This window comes from Halichoerus grypus, chromosome 3 (genome assembly GCF_964656455.1).
Source record: "Halichoerus grypus chromosome 3, mHalGry1.hap1.1, whole genome shotgun sequence".
In the NCBI taxonomy this organism is placed as follows: domain Eukaryota; kingdom Metazoa; phylum Chordata; class Mammalia; order Carnivora; family Phocidae; genus Halichoerus; species Halichoerus grypus.
In genome coordinates, this window is record NC_135714.1 from 162,839,881 (window position 1) to 162,862,239 (window position 22,359).

The 22,359-nt window shown below is 47.1% G+C and overlaps 1 protein-coding gene across 2 annotated transcripts in view; it reads left to right on the plus strand.

Moving 5' to 3' along the window:
* The window catches only part of LZTS1 (leucine zipper tumor suppressor 1), a 52,263-nt gene that overhangs the window by 23,920 nt on the left and 5,984 nt on the right, over positions 1 to 22,359 (plus strand). Inside the window, exons 2-4 of one of the 2 annotated variants that reach the window (XM_036064763.2) lie at positions 9,667 to 9,801; positions 18,726 to 19,203; positions 20,509 to 21,312. In XM_036064763.2, the coding sequence (XP_035920656.1) occupies positions 18,859 to 19,203; positions 20,509 to 21,312 (1,149 nt within the window). In that variant the 5' untranslated portion in view covers positions 9,667 to 9,801; positions 18,726 to 18,858. The remainder of the gene's footprint in view (positions 1 to 9,666; positions 9,802 to 18,725; positions 19,204 to 20,508; positions 21,313 to 22,359) is intronic. The other variant, XM_036064764.2, reaches the window with a different exon arrangement.

Consider the following 22,359-nt stretch of genomic DNA (forward strand, 5'->3'; position numbering starts at 1 on the left):
GTGTGATTCACACTGTTATAAGAACAAGCAGAGGGTGTATTGAAGACATAGGAAGGCCTCCTATTGGAAGCCCTGTCTCGGGAAAGTCTCAGGGACTTAGGTCTAAGGAGCAGCATGGGAAAACCTGTGGAAGAATACTACACATTTACAGATCTCAAGTCAGTCAAAATGGATGGAGGGAAGGGTAAGGGGAGGGAAGGCAGCAGTGCCATATGTTATGGAGATACAAAGATAAACAGTTCTAATCATGAAGGTCTTCTCTGCCATGTTAGGAAATTCTGATTTTATTCTTTGGGCAATAGAGAAGCTTTGGGAGAGGTTGGAACAGAGCAAATAACAGGCCTATTGATATCCCAAGGGAAGTATGATAGAAACTTAGACTAAGATAGGGCAGTGGAATTGGAGGAAAATGCTGGTTTTGAGGAAAATCACTAAGAAGACAGGATTTAGTAATTGGTCAGATATAGGAGTGAGAAGAAGGAGTAAAGAGGTTCTGGGCTTCATCAAGTTTCTTGGGGTCAGATTTCTGGCTTGGTCACAGTTGTACTATTCTCCAAGACTAGGAACCTAGAAGGTGGGACTCAGGAAAGGTGGGTAACGGCAAGGAAGAGAATGGTGAATTCCATTTTGCATATGTTGACTTTGAGATGTTGTGGCCCATCCCAATGAAGATGGCCAGCAAGCAGTTGGATATTAAGGTCAGGAGCTCAGTATAGAGGCTTGGTTATGAACACAGATCCAAAAATCGTTACCATGTGGATGCAGCTGTAGCCATCAGAAAGGATGGACCAATCAGGAGCAGAGGATAGAGTCCAGGATGTAACCTGAAGAACACCAACCTTTCAGATCAAAAGAGTGAAAAATGACAGAGAGAGAGGCCTAGGGGACAGGAGGAAAGCCAAGAGATCATAGTATCATATAAGCTGAGAAAAGAGTATCTCAAAAGGAATGGAGTGGGAAAAAAAAAAAAAAAAACTGAACAAACAAATATGGAGTGACTGAGAGATCAAGTTTGTAACTTAAAAAGTGTGAGTTGGACTTACCAACATCCCTGGAGAGCATTTCTAGTGGATTATAAGGGACAAAGGCCAGGCTTCTGTAGACAGAGGACAAGTGGGAAATGAGCAAGTGGCAATAGTGAGTATGGCCTTCTCTTACAAGAAGCTTGTTTGTGAACAGGAGGAAAGGCAGTAATTCCTAGGGGCGGAAATGGAGTTCAGGAGCTGCTGTGTTGCTTTTGAGTTGGCAGATTTGTGCATGTGTAAATGCTCATGAGAGGGAATAATAGAAAGCCAGAACTTGGAGAAATAGAAGGAATAGAACATAATTGTTAGTGCCAGGCCCCTGAGAAGGTTGGAGTTGATGGAATCATGCCATGGCTAGAAGGATTAGCCTGATGTGAAGACATTCCATTGTGACAGAACCAAAGGAGGCAGGAATCACTTCAACTGTAGGTAAGTTTATGTGTTCAGGGAATTGAGGGAGTTTGCTCCCAGTGCTTCTACTTATCTGTGTATTGTAGAGACGAAGTTGCCTTCAGGGAGTAAGATGCAGAGGTGGTACAGGGCTTACACATTGAAGATGTGACTTGAGAAATACAAAAGGCAGGAGTAAAAGCCCGAGCTTGCTAGGAGATCTTGATTCTTTGGTGTAGACATTAGAATCCGGGCTCAGAAAGAGTTTATTGATTTAGTTGACAAAATCATTACTCAGCAAAACACAGTATGGAGCAGAAGAAGGCAGGGAGCGCTGGATCCAGGAAGGGCAGAGGCATTGTGCCTCACATGGGAGGAAGCAGCACAAGCAAAGGCATGGAGAAGGGGAAGGACTAGATGGGTCCCTGGGAGCTGTCAGGGGTGCTAGGAAGGAGGTCACTCTAGATGTCAGACGCAACCCTGAATGTCCATGACCCTGAGTACTGGGGCTAGTCAGGAAGAGTGCTTAGCTGGTGAAGCTTGTGATAGTAGGAGGTGAGGTGAGAAGGCAGGTTGAGGTTAGGTTGTACAGGACTTTGAATGTAAGCTACATCTGTCATTTTCTGTATAACATGTTTTCTGTATTTCTGTATTACATGTTTGTTCTGCTCACTGCGGTGTCTATAGAGCCCTGATAGTGACTGCACATAGTAAATGTTCCCCAAATACTTGTGAATGTCAGACAAAGTCACGGGTACTCCCAGCAGCTTACCTCCACAGTGGCAGATCTCTCTACCTGTCAAAGTTACTGCTGACACCTGTACTGGGAGGTGACACTTAGCTCTGCCTGCCCCACCAGGCATTTCAATCCTGCTTTCACCATGTTTGCCCCATGACTAGGCTATATGAGGCAATAGGCAAGCTCTGGCCTTTGTACCCAAGTCCTGGGTTCTAGAATCAGTTTTTCTAGCTGTGACCCCTGAAACTCTGCTTATAATACCTGTCCAGGGTTGTGGTGAGCACAGATGAGATAAGAACCCAATGCAACAGATATTTCTCCAAAGAAGACATCCAATTGGTCAACAGACACATGAAAAGATGCTCCACATCACTTGGCAACAGGGAAATACAAATCAAAACCACAATGAGATACCACCTCACACCAGTCAGAATGGCTAAAATTAACAAGACAGGAAACAACAAATGTTGGCGAGGATGTGGAGAAAGGGGAACCCTCTTACACTGTTGGTGGGAATGCAAGCTGGTACAGCCACTCAGGAAAACAGTATGGAGGTTCCTCAAGAAGTTAAAAATAGAGCTACCCTATAACCCAGCAATTGCACTACTGGGTATTTACCCCAAAGATACAAATGTGGTGATCCGAAGGGGCACTTGGACTCCAATGTTCATAGCAGCAATGTCCACAATAGCCAAATTATGGAAAGAGCTGAGATGTCCATCAACAGATGAATGGATAAAGAAGATGTGGTTCATATATACAATGGAATATTACTCAGCCATCAGAAAGGATGAATACTCACCATTTACATTGACGCAGATGAAACTGGAGGGTATTATGCTGAGCAAAATAAGTCAATCAGAGAAAGACGATTATCATATGGTTTCACTCATATGTGCAATATAGGAAACACCATAGAGGATCATAGGGGAAGGGAGGGAAAACCGAATGGGAAGTCATCAGAGAAGGGGAAAAACCATGAGAGACGCTTAACTATAAGAAACAAACTGAGGGTTGCTGGAAGGGAGGTGGGTGGGGGGATGGGGTAATTGGGTGATGATGGGCATTAAGGAGGGCACGTGATGTGTTGAGCACTGGGAGTTATATGAAACTAATAAATTATTGAAAACTACACCTGAAACTAATGATTTACTATAAGTTGGCTAATTGAATTAAAAAAAAAAAACCCACTGCAAAGGTGATGGATGTATAAGGTCTCATAGTACCCATATATCACTGTAGGTAAAGCACCTGGTAAGTTGTCCATTTAGCTATTTCCTAGTTGCTTCCTGTTCCTTGTTTTTTATAATCAATGAACAGTAAGTGGCTGAGAGGAAGGGATGGGGGCCAAGAGATGCCTTTCCTGACATCCTCATCCATGGCCTGGCCCTCATGGGAAGAAATAATAGCTGATACATAAGGTGACCATATGCCTCAGTTTATGTCTGCTGTCCTGGTGTAATTGATACTAGTGTCTTTTCACTTTTAAAAGTATCCAAATTTTATGTTCACCCTGCCATAGCCTGTGCTGTGTTAACAGATTCTGTGTTCCCTGGAAAACTTATGTTTGCAAATCGGTGGCTTTAGTTGGACACAGAGAGAAGCAAGTCTGGCTGCCAGGTTGGCTAAATAACATGTTTATGCAACATATGTGTCTCATTGGCCACAGTCACCCCATCTTCTAGTTATATTACCCACAGGGCAGAGAAAGGGAGCCCTATAGCCAGTATAGCAGGATGGGGTAAGTATTAAAAGGAGTCCTCATACCCTTTGCTCTCTTCCACCTGACTATAATGCAAAGGGTTATAGTAAGCAGGCTGCTCAGGGCTGTCCTTGAAGGACTCTGTGTATAAGGGGATTTGGGCCAGATTTCTTTGCCCTGGTTTTGCATTTTGAGAGATCTGCTCAACCTGAGAAGCACCCTAAAAGGTTTTTAAAGCTTTTGCAACATTACTGGGGCAGGGACAATATTTTATATCCCTGATCCAAACTTTTTAATATCTGGCTCTTTCTGATACTCCAAAAATTCTCTCTACCCTTACTCTACACTCACTGTTAATTTCATGAGCCCTAAATTGGGAAGATGGAAGTGGGAGAGGAAGGAAAGGAGGGAGGCAGGAATGAAGAAAGGAAGATAGTCTTCTCTTACTGAAGGCAGGTAAGATTTTCCTCAGGGCCTTGAGAGGACAGGAAGGTTGAGGGAACCAGGAGACAAGGTTCGGGAGAAATGGGAAGTTAGAAATTATTCAGATGAAATCTAATTAAAATGCTCACCTAACTCAAATTCACAAGGATTTACCCAGCATTTCCTCAGAATATAAAAGAAGTTCCCTACCCTCAAGGAGCTTACAGTGATAATTCAGGTAGGCTATGATTAATACAATGATAGAATACAAAGAAAATACCACAACAGCAGTTCTCAAGCTTCAGTTTCCTCTGAAAGGCTGTTAAAACACAGATTGTTTGTCCCCAGAAATCAGGGTTGGGGTAGCTTGAGAATGTGCATTTCTAACAAGGCTCCTGATGAAGCTGTTGCTGGTGGTATGGGGGCCGCACTTTGAGAACCATTGCCAAAGAGGATCTAGAGACTGACATACCTCAAATTTATGTGAGAAGCTCCACAGAGCAGGCAACATTTGAGGTGGGCCTAGAAAGATAAATAGGGTTTGGGATATCAAATGATGATAGCTGACGGTTATTGAGTGCTTATGATAAGCTGGGTGCTGAGTCTAAATGCTCTACTTGCATTGTTGATTTAATCCTCAGAGATATCAGATGAAGTAGATATGGTTAATGTCCATAGAGGCACTGAGCAAATAGATGACCCAGTGTGCTTTACCAGCTCAAAATAGTGAAGGGACACAGCACAGGAGATGTTGCTGGGGGTTCTCTAAGAGCCGCCAGCTGGAAGTCCCCTTCTTCTGCCCAGATCTCAGCTTCTATTCCAAGCCCCCCAGCAGGAGTTGCCATATGCCCAACCCTCCCCCTCCCCTAGAGTGCAGGGACTGGATATTTGTGGTCTTGGATTTGATTTCCTAGTAGGGCTTAGGACTGGCATTGCTTCCTTATGACACAGCCAAGGAAGGCCATGGGAGGAAGAGGTGCTTGTCCACCTTTCCCTGTGATGTATCCAAGCTCAGGGAGGTCCTTCCTGGCAGGGGAAAGTCTGTGTGGAAAAGCACTGACTGGCAAGTGGGGGAACCATGAACCATTCAGCATCACTGGACCATGACAGGGAAGGAGGGACAAGAGCAAAGCTGTAGTAACCCTCAATTCCCAGCATCTCCATGTAGCACTTCAGGGTCTCTTTTTGTGTAACCCTTACCAGAAGGTGTCACAGAGGTGATGAGGACAGTAATGAGCGGCTTAGGGGCAGCCAAGGGCCAACCCTACAGGATCCCTGAGCTTTGGAAAGAGGTTAATTATCTTACTTTCAGAACCAGTGGGGGCAGCAGGCTCCAAGAGGGCAGAGGGATTGCCTGATGCTCACCAGAGGCTCCTTTGCAAGATGTGAGGCTTCAAGTTCACTGACAGGAACACACCCTGGAACAGGAAGTGGGGAGGTTGAGAAGTCAGGGCAGAGGTGACACAGAAGTCAAAATTCCCCAGCCAGATACATCAGATATTACTGAGAGAACATTAACTCTGGACATGTGGAGACTCATCAGGAATGGTCACAGGATTCCCATGTTGTGCACACAGATCCTAACAGAGAGACCATGCCATTGAGCACGTAAAAACACAGGTGCACATGGACAAACTCCAAATCCCAAAAGCCACAGTTGTTAAGGGACCAGGTTGAACTCTTCAAGCCACTCTAGATCATTTCCAGTATCCAGAGTCGGGAATCTGAGCTTCGCCCTCTGCCAGGGCTTTTCTAATTCCAATCCCTTTCTGTGTACTAAAACTTTCCAGGTATCTTCCCTGCTCCCCAGTACACATTTATATATATTGGATATACTCATTGGGTATAAAATCCAGTCTGTGGTGGAGATGAAGGAAAAGGGGAAGAGGGAAGGGGGGCTTCTTTAGGACAAGCACATGCTCCCCCCACTTCATCCACCCTTCATCCTTCCCTCAAGCTTCCCTACCTTCTGGAAGAGTCATTGCTTTCTGTTTTAAGATCTTCCTATTCTATTCCCCAAATGGTGCTCTCTCCCAGGGGTCTTGTAGGTGCAAAAGGCTCCTACTCTGCCTGCTTCTTTCTACTCTGTCTTGCTACCTCCTATTTCTTGTCATACACTCACACCAACCAAACTCATGAGCTCCAGTTTTCCACTGATTTTCTGAGGAAAGATACTACTTATCACCTGGCCTCAGCTCCTCTTTATGGTTGATGATGACACATGAAGTCACAGGTTGCTGGTATATGGGGTGGGAGATTTGATTTCATCTTTGGTCTGACTCTTGATCTGAGCATTTTTAAAGAGTATCTCTCAGCATAGAATAATCCCACTCGTCTTTCTTTTCTCCTGTTTAACAAAGATATAAGTGGAAAGAACACTAACTAGGGAGCCAGAAAGCCAAGTGTCTAGCCCCAGCTCTGCTCCTGCCTTGCTATGTGGCTTTGGACAAATAACCCAACCTCTTTGGGCATCAGTAGCCTCTTACTGTGGAACATTGAAGCAGCACCCCAGGGTTTTAAAAGCTTTTTCCCTTCTGTTCTATTTATGATCTGGTACCAACTTGTTTCTTGTCCTGATTGCCCTGGGGCTCCTGCCCCCTTAGGATGGGTTTCATGAATAGGTAGAGTAATTAGATGGTTGTCTCTGTGACCCTCAAAGCCCTCTCACTGTTCAGGTTGCCCTTTCCCTCCCTCAGGCTCCTGGAATGAAATGGAGGTAGCTCACCTGTCGTATTTTCCTCTGACCAAGGAACGTAATCTGGAGAGTGAAGAGAAGCACAGTATGGAGCTGGGGATAGGTGAAGGAAGAGTCAGATTTTTGGTGAGGTAGAGCCACAAAGGCATTCCACAGTCAAAAATCCTGAGGGAACTTGAAACCTCTCCCATCCAATTCAAGAGGCCACGATTTGCCAAAGGCTAACCAGGTGCCAACTTTGGTACCTGAACCAAGGATGTCATGTATCCAGTGATGACAGTGTGTCATCACCCCTCTTTCCTAAACCATGGCCCACATTGCTAATTTATTACAGATTCCTCCCTACTGAATTAAATTTGGCCTCACAATACCTCAGGCAGCCACAGAGATGGCGAATAGGCAAAACCTGTTTAATCACTGTCCAAGACCTTATTGGTTCTGACCCTCAGTCACTTAGTGCAGACCTATCTTCAAATCCACCTTTCCAGGAAGTGCCCTGCTCAGTGTGCATTCTAGGGTGGTAAGGATTTGGCTGGAAGGGGGGCTGTCTGACCCCTGCATTCTGGTCTCCAAAGTCCTAAGTGTCCTGGGTTCCTTATGTCTGACCACGTGAGATGGGAAGGAGCTAGGAAGTTTCCCAGACCTCTTCTGGATATCTCACTCACTCATTTAAGATCTGAGCCACTGTTCTTTGGATGCTGCCCCCTTTACCAGGAGAAGTGGCTCTCTTCACTGGGTGCTGCCCAGCTCACAGGGGACCCCTTGTGCCTACTGGCACCTGAGTCATGAATGTGGATGAGGCTTGCCTTCTGCTTTCTCACAGGGAGCAGCTGCTGCACTAAAAGCAGCGGGGTTAAATTTGCATGAGCTTTGCATGTAACTGTGGCTTTATTTTTGGAAGAGAGAAGGGCAGGTTGGAATGGGTGGGTAATCATGTTCCTGAGGAGAAATGTCAATCATCGCAAGCTGCCCACTGGGATGGAGGAAGGCTCTGCCACAGCTGAAAGCTGACGACCTGCACACAAAAGGCTGCCAGGCAGAATGGCTTTTGATTCCTCCTGAGCAGTGGGAAGCAGAATTGCTTCCGATTATTCACCCCAGTGGAATGACTCAGCCTGCCAGTGATTTCCCTTTCACTTTCTGCCTTTTCACAGACCCAAGTGCACTTAACTGAGAGCTGCGTGGGCTTCTGCTCCCAACCCCCGGGCCACATGCTCCCCCTCAGACCTCAGCCATTCCTCATGCTGCCCACACTCCCCCCACCCTCCTCCTCCTCCAGTCTCACCTTTTCATTCACCCGTTTACTCAGAAAATATGTACTGAGCTTTGCACATGGAGCCCTCCAGGCAACCAAACTTCGAGGACTTGCAGTCTGAGCTGAGATGATTAACCTGCCCCAGCCCTGGCCCCAGCCCCAGCCCCCAACCCTCATCTAGAGCAGCAAATAGGAGGAGAGGTCAAGAACAGGAATACAAACACTGGAATTCTAGATAAGAAAAGCTGAATCAGTCAGTGTACTAGGGGGAGGAACAGAGGGTCAGGGGGAGAGTCATCTTGAAAGGGGAGTCAATTAACTCTGGGCACGTGTCCCATTTAGCCCCAGAGAGACCTCTGCTGGGGAGCTGGCTAGGGGCCCACCCACCAGCCACCCCCAGCCCCCGCCCCCTCCAGCCCCAGCTGGCAGATGCCCCAGAGCTGCTCTCACATCTCTGCAAGCCCCAGCTGCCCTCTTGGAGGCAGAGAGGCAGGTCTGGCTGCTGGGCAAGTCCCCATGAATCCAGCCATGCCTGCCACAGGGAGATGGGGTGGGAGTGGGGGGTGGTAATCTTTCCCTAAAGACCTGCTTTTTTTTTTTTTTTAATTTTTTTATTTGAATGTAGCTCACACACAATGTTACATTAGTTTTAGGTGTATAATACAGTGATTTGACAAGTTTATCCATACTCACCACAAGTATAGCTACCATCTGTCACCATACACTGCAATTACAATATCATTGACTATCATTGACTATATTCCTTATGCTGTGCCTTTTATTCCCATGACTTATTCATTCCATAACTGGAAGCCTGTATCTTCTACTCCCCCATTTTGCCCATCCCCCCTCCCCTCTGGCAACCACCAGTTTGTTCTTTGTATTTATACGTAAAGACCTGCTCTTTTAACTTCAAGACATGTGAAGCTCTAGTTCTAGCATCTTTCGATACCGACTTATAATTTCACAAGCACTTGGTTTAAATTCATCCCATGTGTACCATTCTTCTTACTGGGGCCAACCATTATCAAATATGTGATTTCATTTAATCCTGTAAATACCTGCTCTGTGAGTTAGGTATCAGCTATGCTCATCTGACACAAGGAAATAGAGATGCTGGAATGTTAAATCTCATGCTGGATGGCAAAACAGATCCATCAATCTGTGATCCTTTGTTGAGGGCCTAATGCGATAATGCAGATAGAACATACTGCTATGTAGGGGGCCTAATTGAATGGTATCTGATGGTTCCTCCTATGGACCCACAACTGTGCAGGCACAGGTCCTGTCTTTGGGGACTTTGCTTAAAGGAGCAAAGAAGTCCTAGCAGGTAGGTCCAGAAAGTGAACTGTTTGTGTATCCCAGAGCTGGGGTGAGGCAGAATTAGAACTAGAACTCAGCTTTCCTGACTTCCCACCAAGCATCTTTCCATTATAGGACTCTCCACAAGAACAGCAGTTCTCTGCACTTTGGGGCTATCAACACCAAGCAGACAGAGAAGCAGGAGGGAAGACTGTGAAGACAATGCCAGAAACAGGGTAACCTGACTGCCCAGGCAGTGTCTTCTGCCAGGTATCTGGTGTGTGTGTATGTGTGTGTGTGGGGGGGGGGCTGTCTTAGCTCAGGCTGCTCTAACAAAATACCACACACTGGGGGGCTTAACAACGGACATTTATTTCCCACAGTTCTGGAGACTGGAAGTCTAGGATCAAGGCACTGGCAGATTAGGTCTCAGGTGAGAGCTCTCTTTCTGGCTTTCAGATGGCCACCTTCTTATTGTATTCTCACTTGACAGGAAGAGAGAGGGAGAGACAGAATGAGAACAAATGAACAGAGCAAGCTCTCTGGTCTTTTCTTGTGAGGACACCAATCCCACCATAAGGACCCTATCCTCATGCTCATCTAAAACTAATTGCTTACCTCCTAATACTATTAGTCACATTGGGGGTTAGAACTTCAACATATAATTTTTATGGGGGACACAAACCCTCAATCTGTAACAGGCAGACAATACAGTGAGAACCTTTACCTCACTTCCATACAAAAGAAAAAAAATTAAAAAGCACTCATGTGCTGAGGGTAGAGAGAGCTGGTTCCGATTCAGCAAACTCCTGCCGGTCCCTCCTGTATTTTCAGTTAACCCAGTGCTGCTTTTTAACCTCTTTTTATTTAGGTGTACCTGTCTTGTCTCTCAACCAGATCCTTAAAAACAGACACTGCCTTATATTTCTGTGTCTTGGCCAAAAACTGGAACAGGACTGGGAAGGGAAGGAGAGGGTAAACTTACTTTGCCCAAGTGACCAGTTGACTCAAATAAAGTCTAAAAGATGGAAATTTGGATTGAAACCAGATTTGGATTCTAGGTTTGAAGACTTGGCTTCCTGTGTATCTGTTGTGGGACCTCAGTTTAAGTCATATATCCTCCCTGTGCCCACCTTCCCTTCCACAAGCTCGCTCAGTAAATCCCTGTGCTCTCTGTGAGCTGACTTTATTAAAATCATGTATTGAGCACCTACTGTGTTCTTAGCACTGTGCTCGATACTGTGTGGGATACAAAGAAGCTTCAGCCCTTCCTGCCTTCAGGAAGGTTTAAAAGATAATTGGAGAGATAACCGTTCATCCCTGAAAGGTTAAATAATGCAGGAGCCATCACTAGGCCTTGAAGGTTGAGTGCCTAGTGAGCCAAGCACTGAGTAGCAGCTGTGGGCCCAGCAGAGAGGCTTCTTGTGGTCTGCAGGTCTTCCCGTAGGGCCACACTAGCCAGGCCTGGAAGAGGGCCATATTCTTCCTTTGAGAGGAAGCTACAGTTTCACTACCAAATCAAGTTCCTTGTGAGGCCTTGCCCCTCTTTTTCTCAGCACCCAACACGTTGCTTGGCATGTGGTCCACCTTGAGGGACAATGTAAATGAATAATAGTGTGAAGTTCTCCAACTTCCACAGATGGAACTAAACATGAGGATGCATAGGTATGGTTCCCATGGCTAAGACTCAAAGTTATCCTAGACTGGTGACATCCCACCAGAAGGAAGGAGGCAGTTGCAAGCAGAGGTCTGGCCCCAGCCCAGCAACCACCAGCCATTCCTGGAGGCAGGTCAGCTCCCCCATCTATGGCTGGGGCCCATGTGGAGCCTACAGTGGCTTCCTCTGCCTTCTCAGTCACTATACCCACTGAGTGATCCTCTCTGAATGGTGCAGCACTGCCAGCCCACAGGATGGAATCCCATTTTTATCAAGCAGCCTTACACACACACACACACACACACACACACACACACACACACTCCCCGCAGCCCATCTTTACACATGTGGCCCACATAGAGCCCCACCCCCAAACTGGAAAATGGAACCCAATTGGCCCTATTCTATTGGTAAAATGGGAATTTTGAGTCCAGGACTCCTGATGTGACCTGGGCAAGTCCCTTCCTTGCTCTGGGCTTCCATGTAGCCTCTGTGTAGTAAAGGAGTTGGGGTAAAGGATCTCTGAGGTCCTACTATCTCTAGCATTATGAAACTTTGACCATGGAAGATGCTGCCCTCATTGTCCAGACTGCCTCAGAGCAGGGAGGCCCTCCATCACTTGCAACAGGATGATCTCTCTGTTTGGTCAAAACTCCTTTACCCCCTCCCCGCCCCCGCCCCCACTCCATCACAGGGTTGCTGCCTCCTGCCTCCGCTCTGCCAGTGGCACCCTCTTGTTAATAGCAGCAGTGTGCCGCTTCCTCACCCCAGAGTAATATGGTGAAGTGTGATTTGGGGTTGCTGTCCCATTCTTACTGCCCTCTTGTGATGTATTGGCCAATAAGGGTCTCAGATGTCACCTCTCCTAAAAACTAGACATCTAAGACTCAAAGAAAATAAATCCTAGAAAACTTCCCACTCATGTGGAGAAGTAGTGATATACAAGAGTATTTTAGCAACAAAAGGGAAACATCTGAGTAGGGAGGAAGGAGTGAAATGTAGTAGGATACTACTGCGCAGCAGGTAAAAGAAGGAACATGAACTGGTCCCAAATATATCATGTTGAATAAAATAATCAAGGTTGCAGAATGATACATACATCAGGATACCATTTATGTAAAGTAAAAAAGCAATACCTATACTATTCTTTATGTTAAGAATATTTAATGATTAAAAAAATGTACATACGTAATCCACGATAGGGATTCTCTCTCCCTGGGGAGTGAGATATGGAGGAAAGGAGAAAGGAAGAAGTAATGGGGATTTAACTTTGAGATGTTTTATTTCTAAAACAAGTAGCATTTTAACAATTGTCAATTCTGCACAAGTTACTTGGATTATTTTTATAGTATTTCAGTATTTTACAAAGGGATTAAAATTAAAGTTAGTGGATGAAGAAGGCTCTAAGAGCAGCATGTCAGGTACCAGAGCAAACATTGGTGAGATACCTTGCCTGGAGGGAGCCTGTTCATCACAGTCTAGGTGGCTGCCCCCTCCAATGCCTGCTGCCTTTCACCTTATGGACCTTCTTTGAAGCAGCTCCAAAGTCTGTTCAAGTCTTAGGAAACAGTGTTGCAGGAACCTGGAGTCTGACCATGGGAGGGTGGGGTGGAGGAGGAGGTGCACTCGGGTGAAACAACAGTTTCTCTGGTTTCACTTCCTTTCCTTGCTCCCATCTCAGGGAGTCATTAGTTAAGTCAGTAATCTAAGACTAAGCTATTTGTTCCTCCCCAAAGTCTCCAGTGAGCCCTGGGCTTTGGCATCTTGGTGGGAGGGTGCCAGGCAGAGTGCAGAGATGTCCCACAGCAGGGCAGTGGGTTCCTGCTGGACCTTCCTGCAGGACGACTCCCTGGGCAGTGACTGAGAGGGGAGGAGAGACAGGGGGAGGGGAAGGAGGGAGAGAAGGTGGAGCAGATGGAAAAATAACCCTTCCGAGGCTGAGCGTGCTGATCTTGTGAGCGACCTCTCCAGACTGGGCGAGGGCAGAGGAGACAGTGGGTAAAGATGCTCACTCTTCCTAGGCCAGAAGTCTGGATTCCTGTGGGCAAGGCCATAGCTGCTTTTCCTCAGGGTTTGGGATGGGAGGGTGAGTAATATTCTTTCTCACCTTCCTGAGTCTAGACAGACCCCTTTTCAACTCCATGTCTCCATCTCCACATTCCATAAAAGGGGATCAGAGAGATATGTCGCTCTGGCATGAGCCCTGGTTTCTTTGGGGAAGGAGAGTGCAAACTGGTGTGGGGGAAAAGCAGCTGTGCTGGGAGTAGAAGCAGCTCAAAAGGGAGGGCTTCCCAAGATTCCAAGATTCCAAGATTTCTGGTCCTGTTGTAGCAGCCATACTGAGGGCAGGCAGGGGGTGGGGTCAAGTAGGGGACAGGGAGGACTGGCCTGGTACTGGGGGGGAAGTCTCCTGAATTCCCTGGGGCCAAATTTTGAGAAGTATAGGCTGGGGGGCCCTTTTCTACCAGATGTTTTTGGCTGTTCTTTTCTTTTCTTCCCTTCTCTTAAACCTGGAGTCTAATTCTTGCTTGACTCTTTCTGGAAAGTCAGTGGGAGGTCATGCAGGAGAATGTTGCTGTGATATGCTCAGTGAGAGGTTCTATGGCTCCTTTATTTTTCCTCTCTTGTCCTCTTCCCTCTTTCTTTCCCCTTCTTGAACCTCCAGGATCTGCGTGATTGCTTATTTTTTACCCTAAGTATGTACAGTACTTTGGGCCAGTAGGGATTTGTTTCCCAGGAATACAAATGTGCCGCTATGCCTTGTCCTTCCTGAGTACATAGATAGCAAGTCTGGCAGGGGTGGGTGGATGGGAAGACCTAGGGTTTGGGAACTAGGATGGATCATAGCCACATTTTCTGTGATGCTCTCTCCAAGTTGATAAAAGAACAAGTCTAGACACTTAAAGGTAATTAGTTTAGCTTCAAGTGCATCTGGAGATAATCTCAAACTTCAGAGCTCTTCTCTGTGTCAAGACCTAGGAAATGGAGAATAGAGATCTGGCGCTATGGGACAGGAATGCACTCAGGGGACCAAAGGCCACCATCCTGCACCCACTCCTCTCCTGCACTCCCTGGCATCATGTGTCTTCCTCCTTTCAATCCCCTAGGGCCTAGCACAGTATTCAGGCATCATGGGTCATCCACATTGCTACTCAGGTGAACCAAGAAGCTTACCTATTCCTAAAACCTTGTTGTCATCTTCCCAAAAGGGAAATGTGACTATGGCTAGAGGCCATGGACCCTGACTTCTCCTCCAGGCTTTCTCTTCCTCACCCCTGGAAACTTACTTTGTTATCCACAATGGGAGCCCTAACATCTCTGAGCCTTACCTGCAGTCCCCAGCATTGTGCTGTAGCATGGACACCCTGGAATTTGGGTCTAGGTTCAAGTCCCAGCTTAGCCACTGGCCAGTTAAATGACAAGGGCCACATCATGTAACCTCATGCCTCACTTCCTCATTTTGTTCTAGGAGCTATAGATTTGAAGTGTTTGCTTTCATAGAACTTATATATTCTGGTGAAGATGCACACAATAAACAAATTAAAAAATAATATTGTTTCAGGTTAAGCAATTGTTATGAAGGAAATAAACAGGCTGGTATAATAGAGAGTAATGGGGGACTTGGATTTTTTTCAAGGGTAACCAGAGGTCACTGCAGAGGTAATATATTTGAATTTAGAACTGAAGGATGAGAAAGATCTGTGTGAAGAGCTAAGGAAAGAGAATTGTCAGCAGAGGTAGCAGCAGGTGTGAAAGCTCCTCGGTGGGGAAAGTCTTGGTGTGTTCACCAATAGGGGAGAGATGAGTCTGGCTATCCTTTCAGATGTGAGCAAGGAAAGAATGGGACGAGATAAGATTGGAGCAATAGGTAGAAACCAAGGCCTGCTTATGCTAGGAATAGTTAGAAGCCTTGAAGGGTTACCATCAGGGAGCATGACACTTACACTTCAGCTACTTAAGAAGAACAGACTGGGGAAAGACAAATTTGGAGGCCGTCTCAAGGATTGCATGAGAGGAGATGGTCCCGGAACAGGAGAGCCAAGAACAGATTTATGTAGCATGTCTGACGGATACTATAGTTATACTCCAGCTATGCTGTATGCTTCTTGAGGGCAACACCCTCATCTTGGCCTTCAGTTGATCACACATGCATTTGTAGAACACTAACCATGTGCCCAGCACTGCCCTTGACTTGTTAGTTTGCTTCATCCTCATATTGGTCCTATGAAATAGTTATTTTTTCCAATTTATAAGCAAGGAAACCTCAGAGAGGTTAATTTTGAAATCCATATCTGTGTGAGACCATAGCCAACTGTCTTATCTCTACAACATTGTATATATAAATGTTCATAAATGTGTACTGGATGGGCAAAAAGTAAGTTACTCATTGCCCAAGTGGTGTAGTGTGCAGAGTGCAGGAGAGGCTTTTGGCTAAAAATAGCTTCCCTACATGGGACAACAGTAGAATTTTTGCTTCTTAGGATCTGAAGGCCCAGTTAAGCAAGAGATGGAAGATGTGGAGGTGAAAAACACATTTTGTTATCGTCAACTGGTAAATTAGCAGAGAATCTCTGTACTCCTAAGTAACATCATTGGGGATTGGGATGCAGGAAAGTTGCATCCCAATGGAACGGAGAGCACTAGTTCTGGAAAATGAGGTGAGGCATTGAAGATAACATGGGGATGAAGAATGCTGCAGAGAACAACGATAAATACCAAGGAAAATACCTGCCAGTTATGGGGTGCCTACTGTGTAAGCATTTAGTAAACGTACCAGGCCTATTAGCTTATTTTGGTGTCTCCTAAACTTCTCTTAACAATCCTATGAGGTAGGCATAACTGTGTTTCCTTGATTCTAAGAAACCATCAACTTAATAAAAGCTTTTCAAAGAAAGCATACATTGTACTTACACCATGATGTCTTGTTGTGTTGTGCCTCTACTAATGGAATATAGAATGCATTTATTCATAACATAACTACTTTACAGTTCAGGCTAACAATGCAAGTTTGAATTCAAGCCTTCATATTCAGAGTCTGAAGAGTCCTTTCTTCCACTCTGCACATACAGTGCCCTATAACCTGCCTGGGACTTCTTTCACACCTTTAGGATTAACGGTGTAATTTAGAGCAGAATAAAGAATACAAGGTTTCTTCTGCATTTCCTATTTTATTAAACTCATAGCCCCCCCCCATCATCTATCTTTTAACTAAGAAATACTCCTTCACAATGCATGACAACCACATAGATTTTCCCAGCTTTGAAAGTCATGTGGCCTAAGCTTAGAGATTTGTCCAAATTTGCAAATGTGCTGGTGTTGACATCCCAATGTATTCCTCTGTGTGGTGACTGGCAAGGTTGTTGTTATTCTCAGCATTGGTTATAAAATGCATTCCTATTACTTTTTTTTAAGTTTTTTATTTTAATTCCAGTATAGTTAATGTATAGTAGTGATTCAACACTTTCATACTTACTGGGTGCCCATCACTGATGAGTGGATTCCTTAATCTCCATTATCTATTTCACCCATCCCTGCACCCACCTCCCCTCTGGTAACCATCACTTTGTTCTCTATAGTTAAGAGTCTGTTTTGTGGTTTGCCTTTTTCTCTCTTTTCCCCTTTGCTCGTTTGTTTTGTTTCTTAAATTCTACATATGAGTGAAATCATATGGTATTTGTCTTTCTCTGACTGACTTATTTCACTTAGCATTATACTCTCTAGCTCCATTTATGTTGTTGCAAATGGCAAGATTTCATTCTATCTTATGGCTGAGTAACAGTCCATCATTCGTATATATATGTATTTCACCTCTTCTTTATCCATCCATCCCCCTCGGGCTGCTTCCATAGTTTGGCTATTATAACTAATGCTGCAATCAACATAGGGTACGTGTATCCCTTTGAATTAGTGTTGTTGTATTTTTAGTGTAAATACCCAGTAGTGTGATTCCTGGATTGGGCATTCCTATTACTTTTAAAAGCATTTTAAACTTCTCAACATTCGGGGGTACAATTATTTCCCTCTTCTTTCTCTGCGGAACCCTCTCCGGTCAGGCCTTGGTTTCCACCCCTCCACCCAAACTGGTCTCGTCAAGGTCAGTGACAACCTACCTCCACATGGCCTGACCTGTTGACCAACTCTCAGTCAGCAGCAGCAGCACCTGACACCATCCTTACAAAACAGTTTCTTTCTTAGGTCTTCTCTATCAGTCAGAGCCTTCTCAGTTTCTCTTCCTCATTCCTCCTCACCTTCTTGACCTCCATGAACCAGTCCTCAGACTTCTCTTATCTTCCCGCCTTCACTTCCGTAGTTATGTCACCTAGTTGCATAGCTGGCTTCTATAATCAACAGCTTTTACATGGAAATCTGCAGCTCTCCACCCATCCTACTGCCTACTCTATAGCACTCCTTGGATGTCTAATAGGCTCTGCAAACTTAATGTCTTAAACCAAACTCCTATTTTCCACCCCCACCTCATCCTAAGCTGGTTCTTTTTGTGGTCTTTTGTACCTCAATAAATGGCAACTTATGTCTTCTAGTTGCTTGGATAAAAATATTGAGGTCATCTTGACTCCTCTCTTGCTCTCATTCCCCGCATCCAGTCCTGTAGCAAATCCTATCAGCTGGACTTTAAAATTACATCTAAAATGTAATCCACTGCTACCACCCTGGCCCAGTCATGTTAGTCACTCGCCTAATGTAACTAGCCCACCACTTCCACCCAGGCCCATCAGCAGCTCCTTTTCCACCCTGCAGCCAGAGTGACCCTCTGCAGCCTACGATCAAGTAATCAACTGCTTAAAGCCATGTAGGGGCTCCTCATCTCAATCAGAGTTAAATCCCAGCCCTATGCCCAACCAGGCTCTATGTTTCCTGGTACCTGCTAGTTTTGACTTCTGCCTGTCCTATGCCCCCCACCCTCATCGCTAACTATTCTCCAGCCAGACTGGTCTCTTGACTGGTCTCACATATTCCAAGCACAGTCCACCACAGGGACTTAGGGCTTTTGTTCTTGGGGCTTCTGAGCTTCTTTTCTCTTCCCCCAGATTTCCACCTGGCTTGCTCACTCATTTTCTTGAGGTTTCTTCAAATGATACAACTGAGAGGCCTCCCTTGTGCCGCCCATATAAAATAACCACCTCCCAGAATTCTACACTTACTTTGCTTAGTTTTCCCCCATAGCACGTATATCACTAAGAATAGTAGACACTGATTTGTTGATGGCCTGTCCACACTACTCTGAGCACAAGTCCCGCAAGTGCAGGGACCATAGCCATGTTAGTCACTACAATATCCCGGGACTTAGAGGAGGGCCATCCCAAAGGAGGGTCTCAGTGAATGTTTGTTGAATTAGCAGACAAAGGAAGAATGAACAAAGAGTCCAGTAACGGTCAGGGCTGAGCTTTCGTTAGGAGAAGCATACTTTCTCTACTGCTCAGATCTAGCAGTCAGAACCAACTCCTCTCCAAGTCACCATTGAGGACTGTGCAGTGACTGTCCCTTCTCAGGCTGACTTTTGCCTTCTGTCCCCTTCCAGGTGTTCAGCTCTCCCAGGCTCCTCGAGGCCTCTGCTATGACCACAGTTCCCTCGTGGTACCAGGACTGCCCTTTGCTGCCTCAGCCACACCAGATCCCCGTTCTGCCCTGTCTGTCCTTGGCCCCAAGCCAGCATGGGCAGTGTCAGTAGCCTCATCTCTGGCCACAGCTTCCACGGCAAGCACTGCCGGGCTTCACGATACAAGCTGGGCAAATCCTCCCATCTCAAGAAGCTCAATCGGTATTCAGATGGGCTGCTGAGATTTGGCTTCTCTCAGGACTCAGGCCATGGCAAGTCCAGCTCCAAAATGGGAAAGAGTGAAGACTTCTTCTACATCAAGGTCAGCCAGAAAGCCCGGGGCTCCCACCACCCAGATTACACTGCACTGTCTAGTGGGGACATGGGCGGCCAGCCTGGGGTGGACTTTGGCCCGTCCACCCCACCCAAGCTTATGCCCTTCTCCAATCAGCTAGAAATGGTAAGCAAGGGTCTCTGGTAAGGGTGGGTGGGTCAGAAAACCAATAGAGACAAAATGGGGGTAAAGAGCAGGGAGGCAGGGAGGGGAATGGAGGTGGTGACACTAACATTTAACCCTCCAAGAGGCCAGAGCAGTGGTGGTAAGGGCGGAAGTGCTCAATTACACCACAGAGATCAAAGGCTGGACGAGGAATTGAAGCACTGGTCAATCCCCTAATCTGGAAGCCTTGGGTGAGCCCTAATCAAAGAGCAAAGGGGAATGAAAGCCTTTCTGAGCTCTACTGGAATGCAACTGGTTGTCAAAGCAGGACGAAGAGCAGCATTTTCAAGTGCATGGCAAGAGGAGGGAGCTCTGTTGTCTCTGTAAGAGCCGATGGAGAGTCCACTTGGAGAGAGCTAGCCGCTTCTCTGCTAGCAGACTCCTGGAGGTGGGCCTTCCCCTCACTCGCTCCTCTGTGGTGCAGCAGCTCCTCACTCAAGCTGGGCCTTGGAAATATCTTTGGCTGCTGGATAAGAGCCAAGTTTGTCATCATCAGGTTAGCAAGGATGAGATTAAAAGAGCCCTACAGGACAGCCCTACTCAGAAATCCAGCCCTTATGCCACCTCAAGCTTTCATGGGTCCCACCAGTGGACCTGAAAATTTTCCTAGTTAAGCCTTTGCCCCCACCTGGGGGGATGAATCCATGGGTTTGATATACTCGGAAGAGACCCCCTTAGTTTGCAAAGAGCTTTCAGTTTTTCAAGTTAAAGGGCTTGTAGACTGCCGTGCACTCTCCCAATGAAAATGACAGTTTTCAGAAAAGGATTGTTATTTCAAGTGATCCTCCCACCCCTTCAATACTGGTCATAGCCAGTTTTCTTACTCCTGGCCTACTGGAAGGGGCAGTGAAAGTGAAGAAGGGATTGACCTCTACAAGAGCACCATGCTCGTCCAGCCTAATTGCTTTACCCTCTACCACCCAGAGACCCAGAGCCAGAGCCCTGGCCCAGGGATCTCAGCCAGTGAACCTAAAAATGCTATTTGCCATCTCAGGAGGGTGGGGACAAGCTTATGACAGGTTGGTAGTTTATAAAACAAAATGCCTGAGTCATCCTTAAGGATGGCCATCCCTAGACACAAAGGAATTTCTCCTTCCTGAGAGACACTCACCATATTCAGCTGCTTCATAGCCACAGGCAAGGTTGCCTGTGGCTATGACCAAGAAGGATGCTGTGTGGCTGGTACACATACCCAGGCAAGGGAGGGAAGGGTGCGAGGGGAGCTGAAGGAAGACATGGGATGGATACGGTTGTTTTCCTCACCAGGGCTCAGAGAAGGGTGCAGCGAGGCCCACAGCATTCAAGCCGGTGCTGCCGCGGTCAGGAGCCATCCTCCACTCGTCCCCTGAGAGCTCCAGCCACCAGCTGCACCCTGCCCCTCCAGACAGGCCCAAGGAACAGGAGCCAAAGCCCAGCCTGTGCTCTGGGGCGCTGTCTGACTCCGGCCGGAACTCCATGTCCAGCCTGCCCACACACAGCACCAGCAGCAGCTACCAGCTGGACCCGCTGGTTACGCCAGTGGGGCCCACCAGCCGTTTTGGGGGCTCAGCCCACAACATTACCCAGGGCATCATCCTCCAGGACAGCAACATGATGAGCTTGAAGGCTCTGTCTTTCTCTGATGGGGGTAGCAAACTGGCCCACCCAAGCCAGGTGGACAAGGGTTCCTCATGTGTGCGTTGCCCCATCTCCACAGACGAGTGCACCATCCAGGAGCTTGAGCAGAAGCTGCTGGGGAGAGAAGGAGAGCTGCAAAAGCTGCAGCGCAGCCTGGAGGAGAAGGAGCTGCCCTCCAGCCAGGCCTCTGAAGAGCGGCAGTGGCGCTGCAAGGAGGGGCGGGAGGGCCTGGAGCAGAAGGGCAGCAGCAAGCCGAAGCAAGCCTCCCAGAAGAGCCAGCGCACGCAGCAGGGGCTGCACCTCCAGGTGCTCCAGCTCCAGCAGGAGAAGCGGCAGCTCCGGCAGGAACTTGAGAGCCTCATGAAGGAGCAGGACCTGCTGGAGACCAAGCTTAGGTCCTATGAGAAGGAGAAGACCAGCTTCGCCCCCGCGCTGGAAGAGACCCAGTGGGAGGTGAGGCTTTACCGTGTGGGCTGCGGGGGGCGGGGAGGGGGGTCAGGTGTTTGATGCCAGTCCCCATTTCTCCAGGTCCTAGCCCATGGTGTGTGAACACAAATTGCCTAAGCAGAGTGAGCCAAAGTGCCAGCCTTGGGACCCAAAGAAGGGGCTATGATTTGTGTGAGTTTCCTACTCTCTGCTACCCCAGGGCCTCATGGCCTCCAGAACTGAATTTACTAACTGAGTCACTGACTGAGAAGCTAGAACCAGGAGCACGGAGGCCTCATTGGGCAGTCCGAGGGCTGACCCACTTCCTCTTGCGGGAGGCTCAAAGGAAGCACAAGCCGTTCCTGAGCCTGAGTTCACACTGGTTCAAGAGACCACAAGAGAGCAGAGACCTTGTTACTTTTGAGAGAAGGGACCCCACCCACCAGGAAGAGTGACCTCACTTGGGGCAGGTATCACTGACAGAATGGCTCATTCCTCACAGAAGTGTAAGTGGGGCTTTGTTTGGTGGGCTGCAATGGAAACATGAGCAAGAGAAGGGCACACAGCACCTAGAAATGAGGCATCTGGACCTGGCTTTGCTGGAGAGCCTGCGTAACTTCCACATCCTGCTCTCCAGAAGGTAGCTTTCCTCACCTGAAGGGCCTCTCAAGGTGGTACAGGGGGCGGGGGGTGCTGGTAGGGGTGTGGGCATGTGGCTCTGGCATTCTCCGCAAAGACTCCTACCCTGGAAAGGAACTGAGGAGGCAATGTGTCTGGTCAGACCAGCGCCACCCGCAGGTGCCGGTGACACATTCTCGGCAGCACAGCTTCCTATATGCCCTGCAGCTTTCTGTACGTACTCTGGAAATTAGAATGACAAGTGTTATCAGGAGTAGAGGAAAAGGATCCTTCCTATGGCAGAGATGAACAGGGGGACTGGACAGGTGAGAAGGGAAAGTCGCTTGTGTTTGCCAGGTCTCCCAAAGAGGAAAGGATGCTGACCGTGGGAGCAGTGCCTGTCCGCTTTCCCATTGATGTTGGCAAAGCAGACCCCACCCCAGCCATTGTTTTTCA